The sequence below is a fragment of the Amblyomma mixtum genome, chromosome 1 (genome assembly GCF_055824585.1).
Source record: "Amblyomma mixtum isolate Tamu chromosome 1, ASM5582458v1, whole genome shotgun sequence".
In the NCBI taxonomy this organism is placed as follows: domain Eukaryota; kingdom Metazoa; phylum Arthropoda; class Arachnida; order Ixodida; family Ixodidae; genus Amblyomma; species Amblyomma mixtum.
In genome coordinates, this window is record NC_143012.1 from 27,185,932 (window position 1) to 27,210,288 (window position 24,357).

General features: G+C 46.3%; 2 protein-coding genes across 2 annotated transcripts; both read right to left on the reverse strand.

Annotated features, from left to right (window-relative positions):
* Window positions 1–3,576: 3,576 nt before the first annotated feature.
* Window positions 3,577–11,062, reverse strand: LOC149365834 (beta-galactosidase-like). Its single transcript, XM_089569317.1, has 3 exons — window positions 9,575–11,062; window positions 7,846–8,118; window positions 3,577–3,729 (listed from the first exon to the last, which is right to left on the reverse strand). The coding sequence occupies exons 1-3, from the start codon at window positions 11,060–11,062 to the stop codon at window positions 3,577–3,579; spliced, it is 1,914 nt and encodes a 637-aa protein (XP_089425443.1).
* A 6,471-nt stretch (window positions 11,063–17,533) lies between these two features.
* LOC149365835 (beta-galactosidase-like) lies at window positions 17,534–24,152 on the reverse strand. The gene is made up of 3 exons (XM_089569328.1): window positions 22,656–24,152; window positions 19,763–20,035; window positions 17,534–17,686 (listed from the first exon to the last, which is right to left on the reverse strand). Exons 1-3 carry the CDS (start codon window positions 24,150–24,152, stop codon window positions 17,534–17,536), a joined length of 1,923 nt encoding a protein of 640 aa, XP_089425454.1.
* Window positions 24,153–24,357: the final 205 nt, after the last annotated feature.

Here is a 24,357-nt window from a genome sequence, read left to right on the forward strand (position 1 = left end):
TTTTAAAAACCAAAATGGTTGTTTGAGATAAAAGAAGGTATAATCAGAGTAAATAAATCGATCATTAATTAAAGCATAAGATAATTATGCTAATTCTGTCGTTAAATTAATAAACAAAAAGAAAATTATAAAGAAAGGCAAAGAGAGGCGACGAGTGCCGAGGAGGCGTCAGTGCTTTCGCATTCTCCCAATGCTGGTTGCCGCAGTGATCTGATTTTTTTCTTGAGCTCAAGTTTACGTTATGATTAATTTTCACAGAAAACTTGCACTGTTCTTTTTATTTTGTGTGCTGTGTTGTTTAAACTTCTATCTGAAAAAGCATGCTGGTCGTACGGCAAGGCCAACATCACAAGTAGAATAGGAAGAGCTGTTAGTATCAGGCTGATTAGCAGAACAGTCGGAAGTACAGCCGATGGTATCGCGAAACTGTGTGCTATTCCTGCAGTTAGAGTCATCAACGCTTGCATTTTCCGCTTTTTCTTAAGTTCTGTGCTCTCATCATCCAATCACCACATCGACACTCCTCAGGTCGAGCTGAAATCGAAAGTAACGCTTCGAGCATGCTACTCATTTCTAATGACGTCATGGTGCATCCTTCCTCTCCTCCACCTGTAATCTGGCCACCGTGACCCTCAATAGGAAACTTTGTGATCAGAGTTATTTGCGTCATCAAGGTGATCATAATGGGATCAGAGTCGTCAGCATCAAACCAATCAAAAACACAAAATCAGAAGCGCCGTTTTATTTTTTGCCCCCGGTCACATGTTGCGTTTAATGCAGCACTTCCATGACACACGCTGCAGGAATAGCAGCTACACCAGCGGTAGTCCAAGTACGCCACTATACCTATAAAGTCCTATGAAGGTTACCGAAGCAGCACGGATAATTGGCCCAATATTGGAAACGTATTGGAAAAGGCTGGTGCTGCAAGGAACCAGAATGAAACCATCAGTTTGCAATATTGAGGAGATTGCCTACACTGCTTGGGTACGCACTTGTCGTATCCAGATGAGCTGAATATGTTCAAGTGGCCTGAAGCTGCACATTAACAAGACTGAGAACAAGTTTCTTAGCGAACTTCGTTTAGGTTTCGTCTGCGGTTTTCCTCTGTGGGACCCTTCTCCAAGGGTGCTGGTAGATAAAGCATGACGCGTGCACTGGCAGCAAGTAAATATCAATCTTTGTCGAATGAGGAGCATTCGTTCCCTCTCGAAGAAGGGAGGCGTACACGAACACGTGACCTTGCGGAATGCAGAAGCTTTATGTACTAGCAGCCGCGTCCTCTGGAACCTGGCGGTGATTTGTACCTTTGTCTTAAGAGGAGATGCTTTGATCCTCAGGTTTTTTTAAACAGTGAATGCATAGGGGTCGCCGTCCGGGGGAGACGCCATCATCTTGGCCATCGATGTAGTCTGTCGTAATAGAACTGCCGCGTTCCTCTATTTGCCTATAGTCGGATACAGCTGAAGAACGATGCTGCAAATGCATCTCAAAGGAGGCGCTCCAGCCAATGCCGTCTCTCGTTTGCCATGACGTCGTGGTTAATCCACCAACCTGGTAGCATGACGTCGCGGGGCCGGCAGATGCTAGGGGATTAACGGCGTGTTAGCGGATTAACCGCGAAGTCACGACAGTGAGTCGATACCTTTAGCTGGAGGGTCTCTTTGAGGGGAGTTTGCTGCTTCATTCTTGAGTTGTAACGGGCTTAAGTTGAACAGGATAGTGGCCGCTGTTGAAAATGTGCCCTGCCTGGCATGTGAGTGTGATCCATGTAGGGTTTGGCATGTGCACTGTGAGGGAAGCATGAGAGTATCACAGCTTTTAAATGGACAACCAATTGCGATAACGCAACAGACAGGCAACGGAAGTGAGGTTGATAGTACTGGCGCCAGTCCAGTTGACCTCGTCTCCAGTCTCCGCCTTTAGTGTTCGCGCATTTTGTTGTCAGTTTAAAACTAAGAACCAACTCGTCCAGCAAGAAGTACTTCTGTGTGCCACATCGAACGTCTACAGGATTTTTTTTTCAATTCCACGCCGCTGAAAAGATCGCCAAGCACTGAACGATGGAGATCGGAATCTAAAACATCAGTTCAATGCAAACCCGGAAAGTGAATGCGTGGGAATGCGTGGTCTTGCGATTTTTTTTTAAATACAAATTTTAGTAAGAGAAGGTTTTTCTCTCCGAGCTACTCTTATGCAAGAATGCTCGAGAAAGGGATTCTACCTTCGCTACTTCGCATTCCACCGAGAAATGATTCAAAGGACGTAACAGAAACTGTTTGCCTGCTCGTGTGAGTCGTCGTCTTACCTCCACAAACCCAGTTCACTTCAAGTCAACCACTGAGTCGCTCTTCTATTAACGTCAAGCTATAAGCCCTCCACCTATACATGGCCCTTGAGGTATTTAAAACAAATAAATTAATAAATTTGTATTATCATCGTTTACTTGATCCTGAATCCTTTACTGTTAAGTTTTTTTTTTCTTTCAGCCTCATCTAATAGATCATACTAGTGTCACTGCCTTGCTTTTCTTCCCTTCTTACCTTTCTTATTTTGTTCATGTTAGTTACGAAACGAGGTCGGTATTTATTCCGTATAAGTGTTATGGCCAAGGCATATGGATGCTTCAAGAATGCATCATAAGCGAGATGTCCATAAAAGAGCCTTATAAAACACCTTGCTTTAAATCCAAGGATCGCGGCTACCATTAGAAAGGATTGCGGTGCCGCTGAAGCATATAGCGGTTCGTTTATACTACAGCGTAGCTGTTAGTAGATCATTCGCGCTGCGTCTTTCGGCGTTGGCGTAGTCGCACAGCTGGTCACGTGGACATGCGCCGCGACTTCTCCCGAGAGAGAGCTCCAAGAGACCACACCGGCCGTGTTACTGTACGCCGTGACGTCACCGCGAGCATGCCTCGAAAAGAAGACGGGAAGTAATCGCAAACTCACAAATCGCAAACGCAGACGACAGCTCGATTGGACAAACGAATCGATGGCACATAAAATAGTCCAGTCATTTTTATTTGTTTATTTATCTTATTTTTAGTGACACTAATTACACCACTAGAAGTTGTTGCAGAATGGAAGCCCGCTCACATGGGAATCAAGAAATGACAATAGCAAAAGGGCGGTAAAAGCAGAGTAAAGTACATATGTAATTAATAAGTAATATGTGTGAAGCAGCTGTCATCTCAGTGTAATATCTTTTTATTTCGAGTGTAAAATGTTACGTTAACGTCAGCCCTTCTAACTTGAGGGCGTTCTGGTCGGCTGTTTATGCTGCACATAAATAGCTGCTTTCACAGCTGATTCAAACCTTCAAAGCTCGCGGCACAAGCCGTATTTCAATGGCGCTGCTTCCGCTAAGTTCTCATAAACGCACTGGCTTCCAAGAGTCATGAATCCTCGAGCACTGGACAAGAATTTGGACAAGAATTTGTACTGCACAAATGTTTCCAAATAAGGAATATTTTATTGTATATTATTTTCTTAGATTTTATTTTAATCTCAGCCCGGCTGAAACTTCTTTTTGCGGATGTAGGGCGCAGCTTGTTCAAGGAACGAAGCCGAGTTCCTAAGGCCACGGATCTTCTATGTCAGCATGCAGAAGCGGCTTGTCCACGAGTGCGACCGTGCGATTGGAGGACGCTCCCTGGAGCTCGAAGAGCAGCAGTCGATTTTCCTCTGGATGCGACCTTAAGTACACACCTGGAACGTACAGCGTCACCTGCAAGTTTCCGCAGTTTCATGAGGAAAAAAAGATAACCGCGCTTAAAAAGTGTCAGGGTTCTAACTTGGCTAAACCCATTATAGTGCGTAGCACGGGCAGTATTAGTAGACGAAGAAGGCGGTGTGCAATGTACAGCGCGAGAGTGGGTTGCAGTTAACTCTAGCACGCTTTCAGCGATTCCAGCGTTTCCACACCTTGAGCCATGAGCCTCTCCTCGCTGCAGCGGATTTTTAACACCTGGCATTTCCTTGGAGTGTGCGGATGTGAAGTTCGAGGCAATGTGAGGTGTCCATGACCCTTTTGCGCTGCAGGATAACGCGGCTTAATCTTTATTTATGCCGATCGGGGCTTTCGATATCCAACCTTTGTGAGTCTTGTGGCGAAATGGAGTCTATAGAACATTTTTTCCTCTCCTGCCGGCGGCTCGCTGCTCTCCGTAGAATTTACTTGGAGATCCCCCTCGCTCGGCTTGGGCTTCCTCTATCTATTCCGATTCTCTTATCCTTCGGGGCAAGCGCCAAGGGATATGCCCTGAAACCAGTGTTCGATTCTATTCACGATTATATAATTTCATCTGGTAGATTCCTCTGCTAGAATGTGAATTCACAACTTTTCTTTCTCCGTATTTTTTGTTTTGTACAAATTCTAGCTCTGCGTCCCAAAATTTTTAAATTTAAATATACTACATTCCCTGTACATGAGTGCGTTTGTATCCGCTATGCAACCTGGCCAATCCCCCGCCGTGGGTATATGCCATTCAGCCTGAGGACATCATCATCAGCATTAACACGAGGCGTGTTCGGCTGCTGCGATATCGCGTGTTGTTTTCTGTCAGGCTAGTGCAGTGGAGTCACTAGCTGCGTGCTCTGTAAATAATCTGTATATAGCCCCTTTATGTACATACATAATCTCGTATGGTAAATACTATGTTGGCAAAAAATGTGGCGATGTCCTTGTGCTGCCGCGCTCCGGCGTGCGAAGCTGATGTGTTCGCGCCGCCACAGGTTCACCTCGCAGTCGTGGATATTGATTTCATTTCTTTATTAACCTAACATGGTGTAGCTGTTGCTAGGCAACGGCACAAGACCCAAAGATGACAAGGTTCTTGGTCGGTGTTGGCGAACGTATGCATGCTTTCGCATTAATGTGTGTAAAGGTCTTTAAACCTCCTGCCACTAGCTACCCGCCGTAAGCATTTTCGCATCTGCCTAAACCATAAGATTTTCTACCCTAATTTTCAACTTCGCTCTCGATGGCTTCAACTGGCATCGTTCATTTCTCACCGTCGTGATCATCAACAAAAGGTCACAGTGCCTCATTGTAACACAGTGACATGTGCACAATCCTATTTTCCGCTAACCTCTAAAGAATGGAATTCCCTACCTGCATCATTAACTAGCATCACTGATACAATTCATTTTAGAAGAATACTTACCACTCTGATTACATAATGATCGCTTTTGTATTTTACTGTAGTGTTGTGTTCTCCACCTACTAGTATTGTTCTTAAACTACTTTATTAATCCGTTCCGAGTTAATTTTGCTCACTTCTTTTGATCTTGCCTCAGTTGTTCTATAGTTTTGTATGAATTGTGCTTTGTTTGCTTTTTTCTTGTTATCAACTGCCCTTCCCCTCTGAAATGTACTTTGTACCCTGAGGGTATCAGAAATAAATCAATAAATATTGCTCCAGGATTCTACGCACATGCGCTATAGCCGACATGCATTATAGTCGTGGAACATAAATTAGTAAAAGATGGCACGATATGCAAGTTATAACTCAATTTGATGTCACGTAGTCTTTTTGAACGCAATATTCTGATTCTACTATAGTGGCTTACAAGAATCAGTGCACTATTTTACATTTCCTACGCTAGGTCTTCCTGGCTATTTCGCAGCCTAATATTTTAGGTTTATTTATTTAGCTAGTGTACCTAAAGCACCAGAAGTAATTATTGTAGGGGGATAAGCACATCAAAACCACAGAAATAATTTGTGAACACAACAAAACAGAACATAGAAAACGAAAAGCAAAGAAGCATACTATTGGCACTTAGAGACAAACCTTAACACACCCTGTTTTCGCTACACCTTTCTATAACTAGCCCGCACAACCAACTACGATAACACTAAATCTCAAACGTGCACAACACTTTCTAAGGCAGCCTGGAAGTTCGGACTTGTAATAACTTCATTCGGCAATATATTCCAATCATTTCTTGTGTTTGGAAAAAATGAGTATTTCAGGGTATTAATTCGGCAGTTACAACTTTTAAATTTCATGGTATAGACGCTTTACAGCGCCGTATCATGGCGGCTGCCATCTTTGATCACGTCATCACGCCGCCATTACTCGCCTCCTGACCGCTCGCGCGCGCCTCGTCGCGACGGCTGCTGCGTCGGACGGTTCGGTTCCGACAGGCAGTGTTTCGGCTGATACGGTTTTAAAGGAGAGGGAAGACGACACTATGGTTTGGGCAAAGCTTGGAAGGACATGTGAGGACCCTAATTTGATCACTTCAGGCGTGAAAACTCGATAGGACTTCATGTCGCGTAGAGCCGCTGAGCTCTCCGCCTCTTCAAGCCAACAGATGGATCGCCTGAATGCTTGTCTTTGCATGCGCTGAAGGCTCTGCTTAATGTTTTTTTATTGTTATTATATAACACGGCAAGGTTGAATATTCCTGCGGCCTTACAGGTCGTTGTCCTTTTGTGTACCTGCATGCAGACACTGCTGTAAAACGCTCACATGCACATCGTATGAATTTGTTCACAACCTGTTAACGGTGCTTAGGAAACTTGAAATATTTCCTACTGGTTGGTTAAACATAGAAAGGCGACAAAAATAAATAGACACACAAAAGCTGACTATCATGGTAGCAGTACCATGCATCAAGCAGCCGTCACAAGCTGGCGTGCAATCATTTCGAAGGATTCCGCGATATAATTGTTTAACGCGTGCATGGCAACGCGTTCATGCTAGTCGAATTTCACAATAACGTCAGCCTCATATAAAAAATTTTGGTACGCTCGACGCTCGATATGCGGACATGGAAATGCCCGTGGTCTCTTTGGTTGTAATTAATCAGCTTCACTCTGAGCGTCCGAAGTCACTTTTAGTGACTGTCGCGCATGGACCGCGAGCAAGTGACAACCGCCCAGCACAGCAGCCGTAAACCAAATGCTGTAATCCGAATACGGTCCACGGAAACCGCGCTACTAGGAGTGAAATTGAACAGTAGCACCAAGACGGCGTGTAATACACAGACTGACGGTAAGCGTTGTCGGCTCGCACGGCAGTGCGGTGCATAATAAACAGCAGCAGCATGTAGAAGCACAAGTCGCCTTTTTTTTTTTCGTTCCTAATTCGGCTTCGGTCGCTCCTTTTACTAATGGCCACACACCATCACTTACGATCAATGGGGACTCAGGACAATGCACAACAACTGAAAGCACGCCGTCATGGTTTCGGTGGCGGAACAGCTTCTTCATGCGGCTGTGTTGTGCACTTACCCTCGCAGATTTTCCAAGACCGAAACCTTTCTTTATTATCTATCTAGCGCCGGTGAACGTTTTTGTTGCATTCGCCAGTTCGGAAAGGGTGCGTGTCGAATGGGCGCGAACATTGGCTTTACCTCCTTGTGCAGTTCGGTTCCGTGAAGCTCGCAAACGGCCACATCCCGCACCTTTAACTCTTTGTCGCAATTCCTGCAGTCCACAACACAGCAAGTATTTCCTCTGCCTTTTCACATCGTAGAAAGAACACATTCGGCAACCACCCGCGAAATTTCCACTGCTGCGTCGAAACGTACACGCCGGCGACTTACGAGGCCAGTAATGGTGCCTTGTTCCGAGCGCACCTGTGGCGCCATCTGGTTTCAAGAGGAAGAACTGCCCTCTGTAAACGTTCTATAGTCCCTCCTCCTCTAAACATAGTGAGGCTCCATTAAAAACTATACAGTTTTATCAATTCTGGTTTCATTGTTTGTTTCAGATATCATGCAAGAACATTAATCTCGATGATTTTCTTCTCTGGGATAGCAGATCTCTTTGCGTTCCTTGAAATGGCAAAGATACCGAAGAATGATTCCGCCTTGGCAACACCTCGCTTGCCTGGGGTCCGGTGACAGGCCAGTAGCGGCCCAAATTAAAGCCGTTGACGAAGGCGATGCCCTTGGTCCAGCCCGATGGGTCCAGGAACGTGTCCAGCACCTCCTGTCCCTCCGGAAGAGTGAACGTGCCGTGGAAGAAACCAGGAACTGTGCCGTTGCCACTGCGTCCGACGATCTGCAGGAGTTCGCTCAAGTCGCGGTTCGTGTTAACAGGGACGGCTTCTATGGTCCAGTTCTCCAGGGGGACGTCGTTGAGGGAGGCCTTGGTGAGACCCTGCTCGATAGGAGAAAAGACGTGCAGAGGTTTGCCTGCAACTTGTAAGCTGCGTGACATGCAGACATACGTGACAGACAACTGGACATCGATTTCCGCAAGCACATAGTCCATATTCCGAACAATTGGTCCAGCGGAAATGCTATGGCTTCAGGACAAAATGATCACGCTGCGGTGTGGTTCTGACGTCGAGACCAACTGCGTTGGATTGCCTTCTTCTTTGCGCATTAGCGCTGGAAATGTGACCGTAGCAATAAACATCTTGAAGCCGTAAGGCCTGCGCACTGCCCATGTCCGTACTCGTTCGCACAACAAATACAAGAATAAAAACCGGAAAACAAAAACAAAAAATGACCCTTTATAAGCACCCGCCGCGGTGGGTCAGTGGTAAGGCGCTCGTCTATACCGAGCCGGAGTCCCGGGTTCGAACCCGACCGCGGCGGCTGCGTTTCGGTGGAGGCGAAACGCAAGAGGCGCCCGTGTGCTGCGCGATGTCAGTGCACGTTAAAGATCCACATGTGGTCGAAATTATTCCGGAGACCTCCACTACGGCACCTCTTTCTCACTTCCTTCTTTCACTCCTGCCTTCCTCCTTTCCCTTACGGTGCGGTTCAGGTGTCCGCCGATATATAAGACAGATGCTGCACCATTTCCTTTCCTCAAAAACCAACCAACCAATTAAAATTTATAAGCGATTGGTAGTGTTATGTTTAAAAAATAGGTTATTTGTTCTGCAAGCCCGTGAGATGGTCGGATACTGTAAGGCAATAGAAACCGATCAAACAAAACGTCATTAGGCTGGATAGGTCTTGAAATGATGCTATTGCAGTGATATCAATTCTGATGTTTAAGAAGGCAAGTGCCCATGCGTCCGCTTAAGACTTCGTTCAGTAGAAAGAACGTCCAGGTAGATTTGCAGCTTTTGCTTTATACTGAGTGAGTGACATTTGTCACATATAGTCGGGTACAACTCAAGAGCGAAGAGGGAAATGACCCTCTAAAGAGGCCGTCTAGCTAATGCCGTCGACCGATCCTCATGACGTCGTACCTGGTCCCCAGCTAGCATGACATCGCAGTGGATGGCAGATGAAAGGGATTAATCACGGCTTAATCTGATTAACCGTGGTGTCATGAAAATCTGTCGATGTCATTAAGCGAAAGGCCTCTTTTGACGTACGTCTGCCGCTTCGTTCTTGAGTTGTATCCGGTTATAGTTCATGATGACAACACCGGACATGCCTGATTGAAAACCATTCGATAAATTTTCAATTCTTTGCTAAACCGCTTAGGTACTGCCCTTACGCAGAGGCTTTTGGTTAATGACCAGCGCTGCTGCACTGGTCACTCAAGATGACCGCCGGTACAATGGTAAAAGCATGATTGCCAAACAAAAAGCCAATCGCCAGTAGCAGACGTCTTTTTCGTAGGTGAATTTGATCATCTATGAATTACTCACCTTAGCGTCGTGATTTATGGAGCCGTAATCTTCCCGTCCCACATTCTCGACCAGGATTGTGAGGTTCTCTCCCTTTACCACCGGTATGGTGTCCTCGTATTTCAGTTCCTTATTGTTGATGGGATGATTGTAAAAAACAAACATCTTCCCTCCGGCCCGCACGTAAGCCCGGTCCCGCAGTTCTGGCAGATGCAGCTTCGCTGAACCCGTGGTCGCCGCGCTAAGATTGGTCCTGTAAACCAGGAAACCAAAGTCATGGTTCATTGCTTCGAACGTCAACGGATGAGCCGACTCCTTACTGTTGAGCCAACCTTTCCCCCTAAAGTGATCCATTACATCTTCCAAGGAGATGTCATCATTGAGACTAACTTCACCGAGGTTTAGCTTGGGTCGATTCGGAGGGACTTCACCCTCGGGCAGCTGTCCCAGGTACTTCTCCGAGATGTTTCGTATGGAGTAGTACAGGGGCGTGACGTCACCGTCTTCGGCTATGGGGGCGCCGTAGTCGTAGCTCGTCGTCAGTGCCCACGTCTGTGACTTGCCTGCTGTGAAGCCGAAGTTGGTTCCGCCGTGGAACATGTACAACGCGAATGAGGCGTTGCATTTTATCGCAGCCTCGTACGCGTTGACCACTTTTTCCTGTTCCACGGCGTTGTGCTTGTAGCCCCAGTGGTCCATCCAGCCCGTGTACATTTCGCCGACTATCACGGGTCCCCCGTCGGGCTTGGCCTTTTTCATAACCTCGATAGACTCGGTTAAGTCGCTCGCGCTGTAAACATTAGCCGCGAGGAGAGCTTCGCGGACGCTGTCGCAGGCGTATCTCTCCTCCGTGGCGCCGTCGGCGCGGAAGTAGACCACGTCCCTTCCGAGGTACGCTTGAAGCACAGTAAGCAAGTGCTCCATGTAAGTTTTGTCGCACTGATCGTAGCTGCCGTACTCGTTTTCAACCTGCACGGCGATTATGGGGCCGCCGTTAATGTATAGGTGGCGTTCCAGTAGTGGCAGGAGTGTGTCGAACCAACTGTCCATTGCCGCGATGAAGGAACGGTCTATGGTTCGGTATACCATCTTTGGGTGGTCTCTGAGTAGCCAATACGGGAAGCCTCCGTTATCGCGCTCCGCGCAGATGTACGGACCCGGACGCACTATGGCGAGGAGCCCTTGTTGATGAATCTCGTCGAGATACGACTCGAGATCGTACATGTCTTCGAAGTTGTATTGTCCAGGCTCTGGTTCGTGTCCACTCCATTCGATGTAGAAAGATACGGCGTTGAGCCCCGCCATCTTGACCTTGTACAGGCGATCCCTCCAGTATGGTTTCGGAATACGAAAGTAGTGCATCTCACCGGCTTTGTACTGAAATGGCTCGCCGTCTTTGAGGAGTGTGTTGTTGGTGTGGTCGATGACGATTGAAGGCCTGTCTCCGTCGCAGCAATAAAACAAAGCTGCGAAGGTAACGGTTATTACCCGAGTCCACAACGAGATCATCCTGAGGCCTTCGAGAGCACGTCTTGTAAATTTCTAATTGAGTAACAATAGCGTGTCTTTTAGATACAAAAAGTGCGTTCAATCGACTGTGTAAATTTGAAATATTCTAGTGCGTCATGTGAGAAATACTTGAAAGCTTTATCAAGTTGCAATTCTTTCTCTTGCTTTTTTCGTCCACTTGTGCCAGTCCTGTGACAGCGCACCTGCCGAATACATAGCTTCTTTTTTTATGGGAACGAAACCTGTCACCAAAGTATAGACTAGTCTGTTTTCATTTTACCTCAATTCCAATTAAACTTTCGGTGGAAATGAAACCTGTTATTTATTTATTTATTTATTTATTTATTTATTTATTTATTTATTTAGTTTTTGTCAGATATAAAGGCTTCCGTGGCCAGAGGTGTATGGGATTGCATGTACACATCGTATATCTTCTTGATTAGGTATTCAATCCTCGGGAGTAAGAGTGACTTTTTTCTAATTCTGCTTTCTTTATAATTTTCGCTGGGCATTCGGAAATATTTTTTTCTAGAAAGTGAACTGAGAATTGGGTTTACGGGTTGACGTTTTTAACAAATCGTCCGGCGCCGACTTATGTCACTCTCATGGAGTGCTCTTGAGACCGGAGGGCGTCCTTGCACTTGAAAAAAGTTTACTGAAAATTTTTGTTTTTTTCGCTCTCTCGAAGTTGCCGAACTTGCAAAGCGTATTTAAAAAAAAATCATTTAATGTCTAAGTACTCTGGTATTCTACTCATCTTGTACCTGTTCTTGAATATGCGAGTGTAATGTAGGATTTCCCGTTTGCTTTTTTATGTGATTACAGCTTTTTAACCAGTGCCGCATCTCTTAAGGAGCTTCTGGTTGGAATCCGTTACCTAAGTGCAGAAAACACTTCATATCGAGAATAACGTATTGTATCTATGATCAAAATGTCATCATTAACAAAAACAAATATATTTGATTCAACCTCATCTTTATTCAGACGACTTGACCATCAGTAGAAAATGCGTGCGACTAAATGTCTGAGGGATAAATTTAAAAACTGATTTGTTTAATGGTGATCAATGACAGGAACACGTTGACAGATGGTGCTATTGAAGCCTCCACTGAAGATCGGTTCCGCTCAGGTGTGTGACGTTCAAATCAGGTTTATGACGTGTCCTCTTCTGTGGGAGTTTTATATGGCTCATTACTTTTTATCATTGTTATTTTTGTTTTCGATCTTCCCAATGTGCGCAATATTTTTGTCATACCCCCCTGGCTTATAACGCCTTCACTTGGTGACACTTGCAGGCTACGGGCTGGCCCCACTTATGCTGTTATTTCACATTATTTCAATTTATGCTGTTATGAACCTCGCTGATAGATCCCTGCTTCCGCTCGATGTCACCTCTAGAGGCGCCGCCGCGGTGGCTCAGCGGTTATGGTGCTCGGCTGCTGACCCAAAAGACGCGGGTTCGATCCCGGCCGCGGCGGCTAGAATTTCTTTGGAGGAGAAATTCTAGAGGCCCGTGTACTGTGCGATGTCAGTGCACGTTAAAGAACCCCAGGTGGTCGAAATTTCCGGAGCCCTCCACTACGGCGTCTCTCATAGCCTTATTCGCTTTGGGACGTTAAACCCCATAAAACAAACCAAACCATCACCTCTAGAGGCTGCCACAGCGGCGGCAGTCATCCGATGTCACCCTAGGCGATGTCGGCTTTATGTAGTACGTGCGTAAAGTAAACGCATCATCATCATCATCAGCCGGACTAAGCCCACTGCAAGGCAGGTGCCTCTTTCATATCTTTCAGTTAACCTTGCCCTCTGCCAACTGCAGCCACCCCATCCCCGCAGAATTCTCGATCTCATCCACCCACCTAACAATCTACCGCCCCCTGCTACTCTTGTCTACTCTTGGAATCCAGTCCGTTACCCTTAAGGGCCATCGGTTATCTTGCCTTCGCATTACATGCCCTGCCCAAGCCCATTTCTCCCTTTTGATTTTGACTGGGATGTCATTAATTCGCCTTTGTTCCCTCACCCATATTGCCCTCTTCCTGTCCCTTAACGGTACATCCATCATTTTCCTTTCCATAGCTCGCTACGTGGTCCTTAAGTTGAACCCTTCTGGTTAGCCTCCACGTTTCTGCCTCTTAGGTTAGTACAGGTAAGACACAGCTGTTGTATACTTTTCTCTTGAGGTATATTGATAATGTGCCATTCATGACCTGAGTGAACTTGCCGAATGTGCTCCCCCCCCCCCCTTCCATTTTTATCCTTCGTAGTTATTTCACTCTCGTGATCCGGATCTGAGGTCACTACCTGCCGTAAGCAGATGTGTTAGCTTAGCCCTTCCGGCACCTCGCTACGAATTGTAAACTGCTGTACCCTTCCGAGACTGTTGAACATCACTTTGGTTTTACTCATGTTAATTTTTAGACGCCCCGTTCTGTTCTGCCTGTCTATGCCATTAATCTTGCTTTGCTGTTCATCTCCTGAGTTACTTAGCAGGGCAATGTGATCAGCCAGTCGCAGATTACTAAGTTATTCTCCATGAACTCTTATCACTAACTTTTCCCAATCCAGGCATCTGTCTACTTCCTCTAAACAGCACTGAATAACATTGGCGATATCGTGTCTCCCTGCGTGACACCTTTCCTTGCTGGAATTGCATTGCTGTCTTTATGGAGGACTGTGCTGTGCAGGCGTTATAGATGCCGTTAAGTATTTTTGCATAAGGCTCTTCTACACCCTGATTCCGCAACGGATGTGACTGCCGAGGTTTCGAGTGAGTCAGATGCTTTCTCATTATCTATGAAGGCTATACGAGGTTGTTTCACCTAAAGACTACACAATTTTTTAAAAAAGGCTTCTTGAGTTAGGAGCGCACTTTTTTTCGGTATAGCATTGTTAGTGGTTTAGTGCATCAAAATACTGCTAAGGCGTGCTAACTAGGAGAACGGTTAACTAGTATAGAATAGTTAACTTTTAACTATTACTCTTACCCTTCTAAATTATTGAGAGGTGTGTAGCCTACCGTAGGTAATATTCACATCAATTTTTAGAATTTCGAAAACGTGGTTACCCTTGGCGCTGTGGCCCAACAAATTTTGGCTAAATCGAGCCTAAGGTGGGCTACACTCCTATCAGTAATAGCCTAACAGCAATTGCTAAAAAGTTAACTATTCAGTATTAGTTAACCAGCCTGCTAGTTAGCACGTCCCAGCTGCATTCTGTGCCCTGCACCGCTGACAGAGCTCTGCAAAAAAAAAGGGCTCCTCTAACTCCAAAAGCCTATCTGAAAAATCATGTAAAGTCATAGGTCAAGCACCCTGTATATAGGGTTTGGTTATATTCTGCGCATTTCTCTATCACCTGATTGATAGTGATAGCTCATTATACATACTCACCTAAGAAGAACACAAGTTATGGCATACTTCTGATCTGCATCCATCTGAAGTCTTTTGTTTCCTGCAGATTTTTTTTTTTTTTCATTGGCGGAATTCGAAAGTAATATATACGTTCTGTGTTCGCCATTATATGACTAACAGTAACTCGTCGGTATATGGGTTCGCACTCCTGTTTAAAGAACGCTGCCCGTTTGCACGTCTTTCTTGGGATCCGTAGGACTGTTTTTTTATTTTTATTTTTTTTGCTCACCGCCTGCTAAATGACCGCTGTTTAATAGAATTTCAGCGCAGAAAGAAGCGTGGTCTCTTAAGTGCCATAGCATTTCACACTTTGTGCCAACTTTAAGAACTATGATCACAATTTATATTCTGAACATCCCTTGGAAAGTCGTGCGTAATGCGTGCTAAAACTTGAGCGAAGATTCTGTTCCAAAACGATCTCAAGACTCACCTAGGTAGGCTTTTAAGACCTGGATATTCTCGAGAGCCAAGCGCTATAATGTCTGCTCTTATCTTTGCTTCATCTTACTTCGAAAGCTCTGCTTTACGGGGTCAAATCCAACCGAGAATCCCGTGTGAGGCCTCGGAGTAACTCGGGTAAGCTCGAGGCAGTTCGGAGGAGCGTCGCGCAAGCTGCAGCCAATGGGAGGAGGGCGTTAAAAATTCGTTAAAACAGTACCACTTTTATTTTGTTTATTTATCTTTGATGCTTTTCTTTTCTAGCGTTGTTTGCGCGGAAGAGACTCGAGGATCAGCGTTAAATGACTCCACAATAAGCGGTACACTCATTTCGTTCTTGACAAGATTTTATTAAGGTCATTTGTTTGGAACTGTGCTATATTATCTCGTGATGTGCGGAGTGAAAATATGTTTTTCTATGGTCTGGCGCTGGCAGGTAGCGTCCTGGATGCTTATGCACTGTCTTCGTTCATCTTCCTTCCATGGTCGCGCCGCAAATAAAATCGCAAAAGTTGCGACGGGTTTATTGAGCGTGGGACTCGTCTTGCTGCGTTGCCTTTCCCATCTGTTAGTGACACATTGTAAAGTGTTTAGGCAGTCCAGCAATAGAAGAAAAGGGGAATGCCATAGTAGTCACAATTCGGTTTTCACGACACGCTATTGGCCGAACCCGTTTTTGACAACTGGGGGATCTGCAGCAATATTAGAGAAAAAAGCAAGCCCTTAACTATAGCCATCAGTCACTTCATGCTTAGTTTCGTAAATGACCTCATTTACGCCTTAAAGCTAGGCTATAGAAAGCCGCAGGTCATACCACTTCTGGATAGGCAATCGCATGAAACGACTTACGTAGTCCAGCTTACGTAGCCTACGTGGTACGTATTGAAGCCCTGAACCGCACCATGGGCATAAATTTGTCATCAATTTTTCGCCTCACATCACTCAGATACAACTAGCGTTACTCTTAGTGGGATCTATCGTTCTGAGCAGCGTGACAACGCAAATGAAATTGATCGAAAAGAAGACACTGGCGACAAGACTTGTCACATAACTGCCTTGCACCCGATCTTAATCACCACCTAAGTGTTGTTACGGTGGATCAGTTGGTGACAGAATAGCTGCAAGGCTAATCTCACCAGTAGCTTACAGCAACCTCAGACTCAGCTCAGCCTCAAGCCAACAGTTCAGGTTTTTTTCATGTCTTGAAAATTTCGCTCAAAAAGGCACGTCAGTAAGCTATTGGTTTTGACATGTTACAGTGTGTATCGTTTCTTTCAGCTGTAAGCTAGGGGAATTTCGAGCTTGAAACACAGTAAGTGAAACTGATTGTGACGGCCTTTATCAGCTGCCTGGACCATATGCTGGTACAAGACTCCATAGAGATGGAGATATGGCTTGTTTTGTTGTAATTGCGTCCCACCTGTGACATTCCGCCCACTCTTTCACTACTGTTAGGCTATAATTTGCGGACCCCCTAAAGCTTGCATAGAAGGGTACGTTAAGCGAAGGCTGTTGACATCGGAGGCTACATCACCTCCTTAGAGTGGTTTGGAATTCCGGCGCGTTAAAGGTGGACGCTCGACAAAGTCACAGGCTACTCGTTGCTCTTCGAGATCCAAACCAAAACGTTTTCGTCAGTAGTAGTAGTAGTAAAAGACTTTTAATCGACCATAATTTACAGGCCGAGCATTTCGACCGCCTGGGCGACCAGAAGCCATGTTATTATTATCTATTAGCTGCACGCTGGAACAATAGAAACTCTGAGTAGGGATTTGTTCATCACCAGAACAGCACTACATGTTCGGCGAGTTGATTCGCTTTCACCGTAGCTACGATGCAAAAAATTGCGAGGACACTTTGGCAACTAAAATGTTGAGAGGCGAAAGCCAGGTACACTATGCCGTGACGACTTCAGGTGGATGTGACGTCACACCCTTCCCGTGGCTATATCGATACCCAAATTATGCATCTTTCGGGGATCTTAAGCGTTGATTACGCTTAATTACACATTTTTTCATCTAATTCGACACAAATCCGACGTTTTTCCGACCATTCTGTGGCAATTTTCACTATGCCGGGACGACTTCCGGTGGATGTGACGTCACACCGTTCCCGTGGCTATATCGACGTCCCGCTATTTCGACGCAATTTCGACATTTTTGCCTATAATTAATTGAGTAATTAAGCTACAGTCATCAAACGCGGCTTCCAGGTTCATTTTTTCCTCTTCTATCTGATGCAATTATTCGATTTCTCCTATCGCTTCTAGTTCCCGAGTTAACACGAGTTAGACGCTGCCAAAGTGTGACACCCTCTGCTAACGGACCAGAATATGAGCCATTAAAGGCTTTCGCCTTAATACGCAGTTGAAGCCAAAAGAACGTCTATATGTGTCGCCCATTCCGTGCCAGTAGCTGACCTTTAAACCGGAAATCATAACACGCTGGTAATTGGTGCTCGCACGCTTTGCGACTCAGATCTGCGCCTTCCGAAAACGGGGCTGTTATGCCATCAACGTGCTGGCTGCATGCTGTCTTATACACAACCCTCATACGCTGTTCTTGCGCATTGCTCGTATCGGAGTGCGACGCTGCACATCTTGGAGAGCACGATGAGGTTACGGGCTGGGCTCTTCGATGTCTATATCCAGCAACGGCTTGTCCACGAGCTTGACTGTTCGGTTCTTGGCTGCCCCTTCTGTTTCGAAGAGCATCACTCGGTTCTCCTCCGGGTAGGCCTTCAGGATGGTGCCCGGCACGTAGAGGGTTACCTGCACGTTCCAACCTCCCGATTAGGAACAAACGGTATGAGTGTTTGCCTGTTGCATGTTTACACTTCTTGCAGCTTGCAGCACTGGGAGCGAAAGAACAATTACAGCCATGGGCAGTACACTGCAGACAGAAAGGAGTAAAAACGGAGCAAGCTGCCCTCTAGCACACTCCATTTTATAAAAGAGACTGCGCTAGAGGTCAACTTACTCCCTTTTTATTCCCATGTCGGCGTATTAGCGTTAGAGTGCAATTTACGAGATGCTGGCCGGCGTAAAAAAAACACAATTCACTGAACGGTTACACTGTAAACGCACTCCCTTGTAGGGGCAGGGTATGCTGCTCAAGTCTCGTAGTAAACTTCAAACACTAAATATACTGAATGCTTACTGTTGGCATCGGAGGCATATTCACACTGCAAAGCATAGAAACTTGATGCAATCTGCAATGGAAGGAGACTTTTAAACGCGGCACGAGGTGTCTTGAGGTTAGAAACTAGAGGATATTGAAACCTCGGTTAAAACCTTGGAAACTACAAGGACTTCACGTGTTTTCAAGAGGGTATCTGTTTCCGTTGCCAACTGGATGCATTCCGTATTTCTAGTGGTGAATATCTACCCCAAGGCTTGGACAGCATACCCTGCCCTTGTTAGGCAGCACGCTAGAGGACCCTTTACTCCTATTTTACTCCTATTGTAGAATAATTCGTGTTGACAGTATACAAATGAGTGGCGTGCGTGTTTTAAACTTTAGCTGGCGCCAGAGCAAGGAAGAATTGTTCCTTCCTCTCTTTCATCATCTTCTCGTTGCAATGACTCGTTGTAGTGACGCTATGTGAACGTCGCTGCATTTTGATTAATCCGCGTCATAGCTTTCAGTGAGGACTCCAGCGCCGACAACAACGCCACAAGACAGGGGTAAGAGCCAGCAACAGCTAACACTGCAGAATATTTCTGCGTGGTCAAGCGAATCATTTTACTGAAAAGCACGAATACGGGATGATACAAGTGTGCTTTATTATCCGCTGGGTACTTTATCAGCTGCCTCGGCTCGGTAACGAAGCAACAGAGGTCTTTTTTTCTTTGTGTGTTTGTGCGTGTGTGTGTGAGAGAGAAAGAGAAAGAGGAGGGAGGGAGGGAGGGAGGGAGGGAGGGAGGGAGGGAGGGAGGGAGGGAGGGAGGGAGGGAGGGAGGGAGGGAGGGAGGGAGGGAGGGAGGGAGGGAGAGCCCGCAAACCGGGAACTTTTATCCATGATTGTGCAAAGAGTACACAAACATGCTTTTGAATCGTTATTGACTTCCTTGTTGGATGTCTATCCTCACCGAGTACTGCTCACTGCGGAAAAAAAAAACGACCAACTACCTCAACAGCATGTGTTACTGAGGTTCACTTGTTTATATCGCCTTTAGGATGAAAGCTTGAGCAGCAAAAACCAGTCACTGGCGCTAGCGTTGGAACGTGTACCACACGTTAGCGCTGCCTTGATTCGAGAAGAAGCGCTTACGCTGCGATTAGGCTGCTGCTTCTGCAACAGAAGAGAATGGCTCGCTCAATTTCTCCTAAGCAGCATTCTTTTATGCGAAGCATACTAACCGCACAACCGAGCTCTTCCTTGCTGCGCCGCGCGCGGCCGCGTAGCTACCACTTGACCTACATCGGCGCACCACGTGATATGACGTCACAACAGCTGTGAAAGCTGGGGCTCAACTTGTGCGCTCGCTTGCGGACGCGCAGCCTCCGCCGGCGGCCTAACTCCCGCTCCTTCCGCTAGGGGCGCTGACGTCAGAACAGCTGTGAAAGCTGGGGCTCAACTCGTGCGCTCGCTTGCGGACGCGCAGCCTCCGCCGGCGGTATGCTTCGCATCCTAGGCTTAACCATAAGCTAAGCCAGGCCATTTTTTCAGCTGTAAACAGAATTATATATCTAGCAAATATGTAAATGACGTGAAACAAATTAATGACCACTTAATTAAATGTTTTTTGAATCCATATAATTAGCTCTGACGGACGACCGACGGAATGATGAGCCATTAAAGGCTTTCGCCTTACTATTTCGCCTTTGTATTTTCATTCACTTGCCTGAGGACCAGCGACGGGCCAATACCGACCAAGGTTGAAGCCGTTGATGAAGGCGATGCCCTTTCTCCATCCCGTGGGGTCCAGGAAGGTGTCGAGCAGTTCCTGCCCCTTCTGTAGGGAGAACTTTCCGTGGAAGAATCCAGGAACGGTGCCGTTTCCCGGGCGCTGGATTATCCGCATGAGTTCAGTGATGTCTCGGTTGCTCGTGATTGGCACTGCCTCGGTGGTCCAGTTCATGACTCGAACGTCGTTGATGAGAACGCGGCGGAGGCCCTGGACAAAATTTTAAAACGGGAGGGTTTATTTCGACCTTTGTTTAGGGGAACGCTACGGCCCTTATAAAAAGGGTCTATACTTAGTCTATAGACTTCTTATAGACTCTGCTGCCTTCCCATAGATATTTCTTTTTATCTATGCCTAGTTGTAGAGTGTCTATAGACAAAAGTCTGCTAAAAGTCTATGGCCATAAATCTATACATTGCCTATAGACCGTCTATAACGTTTGTATCACATATATACTGTTCTCTAGGATTTGTCTACGGAGAGTCTATAGACTTTATAGACAGAAATCGGTGGACAGTCTACAGATTCTAAAAATTTTTGTAAGGGGGAGGACCTGAACTAATTACTCTAAAGAAGCGCGATTGTTTTGCTGCATTTATTTGGACTTTGTTGGTTGCCCATAAAGAGAGCATCAATTATACAAGCTTATAGATTATATACTTTCTTCTGTTGCATGAAATACATCCTGGTGTAATTGCCTGCCGCTGATGACTGAATACCTTCGGAGCTAGGTCCTCGACAAGCTGCTCCTCGGGCCGCTTCTTCTTGTAAACAAAGTAAATAAGCTTCAAATTTCAACCTTAAATGCATGCAAAGAAGGACTGCAAGTCGCGTATTTCGTAAACAGGGTTCCACCGTATGTCTGTCTATTTGAAACGCTGCTAATCACAGGTGAAAGGATAGATACGGAGATCTGAGTCTAAAATGTGGGACAACATTTAGTCACTTCTGCAATCATTTTATCGCGCTAGCCACTGATGAAGTTCGCAGCCCAAACTTACTGCCCGTCACTAAGAGGGACAGTGAGCTCATGCATGCGGCAAAACTTTACACATGGATAAGACAGGAGCGATAGAGAAATATCGATTGAATTGAATCGGATGCTGACTTCATAAAATGAAGCTGGCTACATTAACACTTCCGCGACTTTAGCAGGGAAACCGCATATGCGGTACGAATGAATAGAACATGAAACTGCACAGAAACAAGGACGAAAAAAAGTATAGCAAGATAAGCAAGATAAGTGATCGCCCTCGGTAGAAGTTTTTAAACGTAATGTACGAAAATCACGTAAAATCAAAAGATAGCAACCTACTCAAAATCACGAACATCGTGGCATAAACATTCGCGTACACTACGAGTGCATCTGTCATAATGCTACATTCAAACAATCGTTCTTCCCTCTCACCATTAGCGAATGGAGTCGTCTCCATCACGAAATTAGTGCCACTGAATCGTTATCTTACATAATGGGGCACACGAAGTGTTTGATGAATATACGGTAGCGACACAATAGATGATCATGCCTGCTAGATGTTGATACCACTACCAAACTCTCATTGTGCAAGGTGTTCACTGCGTTGTGAAGTTGGGACTGCCATTATCGGTAGTTGTGCTTGCTTGCCTTCCTCTTTTGTTACTTATGATCTGCCTCATTATACTTGTCTGCTCGTACTTCCCTCTCCCGTGCGCTACCTATGAAAAATTTGTCTTTAATTGCTTTGGTTTGGTTGACGGTAGGGGTGTGCGAATATTCGAAATTTTCGAATATAATTCGAATATTATATTTTTAGTATTCGTATTCGATTCGAAATCCAAGTATTCGTGTTGTCTCGAATATTCGACCCGACGCGAATATTCGTATCCAGCCGAATATTCATTGTGAGCACCGGCGTTCATATCAGTCCGCAAGCCCTATCAACAGAGACATAACAACATGGCGGCGCCCAGAGTAATGCGCATGGAGCTTGGAGGAAGGAAAATCCTTCCTACCTCCGGGGCCATGCCGTACCTGACTGCGCTGGTGAGCTTTTTTGCGGCTATACCTGCAGAGCTGGTGTAGTCAGAGCTGTGCACGATGTACCTCGCAATACGTGCGAGTTCAGTGCTAAGTGAGAGGGAATTTTCTGTGGCTGGAGGAGTCGTTTCAGCTAGAAGAGAACTACTTCTGCCTGACCATGTGGAGCAGCGAGCGGGTTTTCCTTCACGACAACCTTTTATGTTTATCCCAGCAACGCGCGTTCGTGCTGATGGGAAGCTAGCCTTAATCAATGCTGTGTACCAGCCATCTTCTCTGATATTTTCACTCTTCTAAGAATAATGTTCGAGGCTGATACTTTTTGTGCAGCCACACACACTTTTTGCGTTCATTTAATCATCGATAGTTTAACTGTGATGTTCTTGGTTGCTCAATTAAATGTTTTGTGGTGGTTAAATGCGTCTGTCCTTGATTATTCGATATTCGATTCGATATTCGGAGCCAAGTATTCGTATTCGATTCGTATTCGAAGAATTTGATATTCGCACACCCCTAGTTGACGGTTTAGAGGGTTAACGTCCCGAAGCGGCTCAGGGTATGAGGGACGTCGTAGTGAAGGGCTCCTGAAATTTCGGCTACCTGGGGTTTTTTAACGCGCACTGACATCGCACAGTACGCGGGCCTCTAGTGATTGATTTCACTGATTGCTGTGTTTGATTTGTGTAATTATCGTCTGCAAGTGGCTTGCAATAAGGCGGGTAGTATCGTAAATGAATAAGTCAAGCAGTAAAACAGTGCTTCACCTCGAATGTCACATTTTGCAACGTGTGCTGACGATCCATACGCACATACCTTGAAATCGTGGTTCACGGCACCATAGTCCTCTCTTCCCATGTTCTCCACGAGAATAGTCAGGGTGTCCCCCTTCTTTATGGGGATCTTGTTGCTGCGTTTGACCTCCGTGACGCCGCTGACCTTGTGGTTGTAGAAGATGAACAGCTCTCCTCCTGCCCTCACGTAAGCGCGGTCGGCCATTGCCGGCAGGTACAACTTCCCTTTCCCGTCGGTTTCCACAGACACGGTGGTCGTATGGACGAGGAATCCACCGTCCTGCTTCATATATTCAAAAGCCACAGGATCAGTCCACTGCCTCCGTTTGAGCCAGTCCTTTTCCCGAAAGTGATTCATCACTTCGTCCAGGGAGATGTAATCGGTCATCACAACTTTTCCGACGTTTAGCTTTGTCGCGTTCCGAGGCAAGTCTCCTTTGGGCAGATTTCCCATGTACTGCGCTGTTACGCTCCGTATCGCGTGGTATATGGGCCGGACGTCACCGGCCTCGGTAATCGGAGCCCCGTAGTCGTAGCTCGTAATCAGGGGATAACCGATACTCTTGGCCGTCTTGAAGCCAAAGTTGGTGCCGCCTATGAACATGTAGAAGGTGACTGATGCGCCGCGCTTCATCAGTGCTCGGTACGTGTCGACAATGGCCTTCACTTTCGGAGGACTGTGTTTCCAGCCCCAGTAGTCCATCCAACCGGTGTAGTACTCGCCGATGACAATAGGCGCAGGTTTCGGGTTCGCCTTCTTCATTGCGGTCAAGCTCTCGTCTATGTCCCACGAACCCTTCATATTACCGGCCGCGATGATGTCGCGAACCTTGTCGCACGCGTAATTCGTGTCCGTGGCGAAATTGGTGCGATAGTAAACAACGTCCTTGCCCAGGTGCGCCTCCAACACGGTCAGCAAATGCTCCATGTAAGTTTTGTTGCACTGGTCGTAGTGGCCGTATTCGTTTTCGACTTGCACGGCGAATATAGGGCCTCCGTTTTTGTATACGTAAGGCTCCAAGATCGGCAGCAACTTGTCGAACCAAGAGTCCATGGCAGAGATGAACGTCTTGTCCATGGTGCGGTAGATCATCTCCCGGTTCTGTCTTAGCAGCCAGTACGGAAGTCCGCCATTGTCCCTCTCCCCGCACATGTACGGTCCGGGCCGTGCCACGGCCAGCAGCCCTTGTTCCTGAATCTCGTCGAGGAAGGACTTCAGGTCATACATTCCTTCGAAGTTGTACTCCCCTGGTTCCGGCTCGTGCCCGCTCCATTCGATGTAGAAGGAGACGGCGTTGAGACCCGCCATCTTGATCTTGTGCAGACGATCCTTCCAGTAGGGCTTGGGAACCCGGAAGTAGTGCATTTCGCCAGCCACAAACCGGAAGGGCTTGCCATCTTTGAGGAAGGTCTTGTTAACGTAGTCTACACTGATGGAGCGATTGTCTGCTGCTGCTCGGCAGCGCTGGAGCAACACGACGATCACAAAAGCCGATGTGACAGTCCATATTGAGACCATGATGTGGACATGCTCACCCGCTCCTTCTTCTCGCCAAGCGAACCATTGTCTTTGGCGGCTGATAAATCTGCTGCGTTGCGTCGCGCAAATTTTCCTTTCTTCTTGTTGGAGTTTTTAGGTCACATTCCCAATTTCCTTTCTCTTTCCACTTCGTGCTATTTTCGTCAGAGTTGCTCCAAACTGCTCGATTTCCCTTCCCGTGAGA

Bases quoted from the DNA above. Each gene is read 5' to 3' on its own strand.
- LOC149365834 (XM_089569317.1), bottom strand. From the start codon at position 11,062: ATGATCTCGTTGTGGACTCGGGTAATAACCGTTACCTTCGCAGCTTTG. The intron at 8,119-9,574 runs GTGAGTAATTCA...CCTATCGAGCAG, and splicing joins CCATAAATCACGACGCTAAG to GGTCTCACCAAGGCCTCCCT. The intron at 3,730-7,845 runs GCAAGCGAGGTG...GGAAACTTGCAG, and splicing joins GGCCTGTCACCGGACCCCAG to GTGACGCTGTACGTTCCAGG.
- LOC149365835 (XM_089569328.1), bottom strand. From the start codon at position 24,152: ATGGTCTCAATATGGACTGTCACATCGGCTTTTGTGATCGTCGTGTTG. The intron at 20,036-22,655 runs GTATGTGCGTAT...AATTTTGTCCAG, and splicing joins CCGTGAACCACGATTTCAAG to GGCCTCCGCCGCGTTCTCAT. The intron at 17,687-19,762 runs GCAAGTGAATGA...TGGAACGTGCAG, and splicing joins GGCCCGTCGCTGGTCCTCAG to GTAACCCTCTACGTGCCGGG.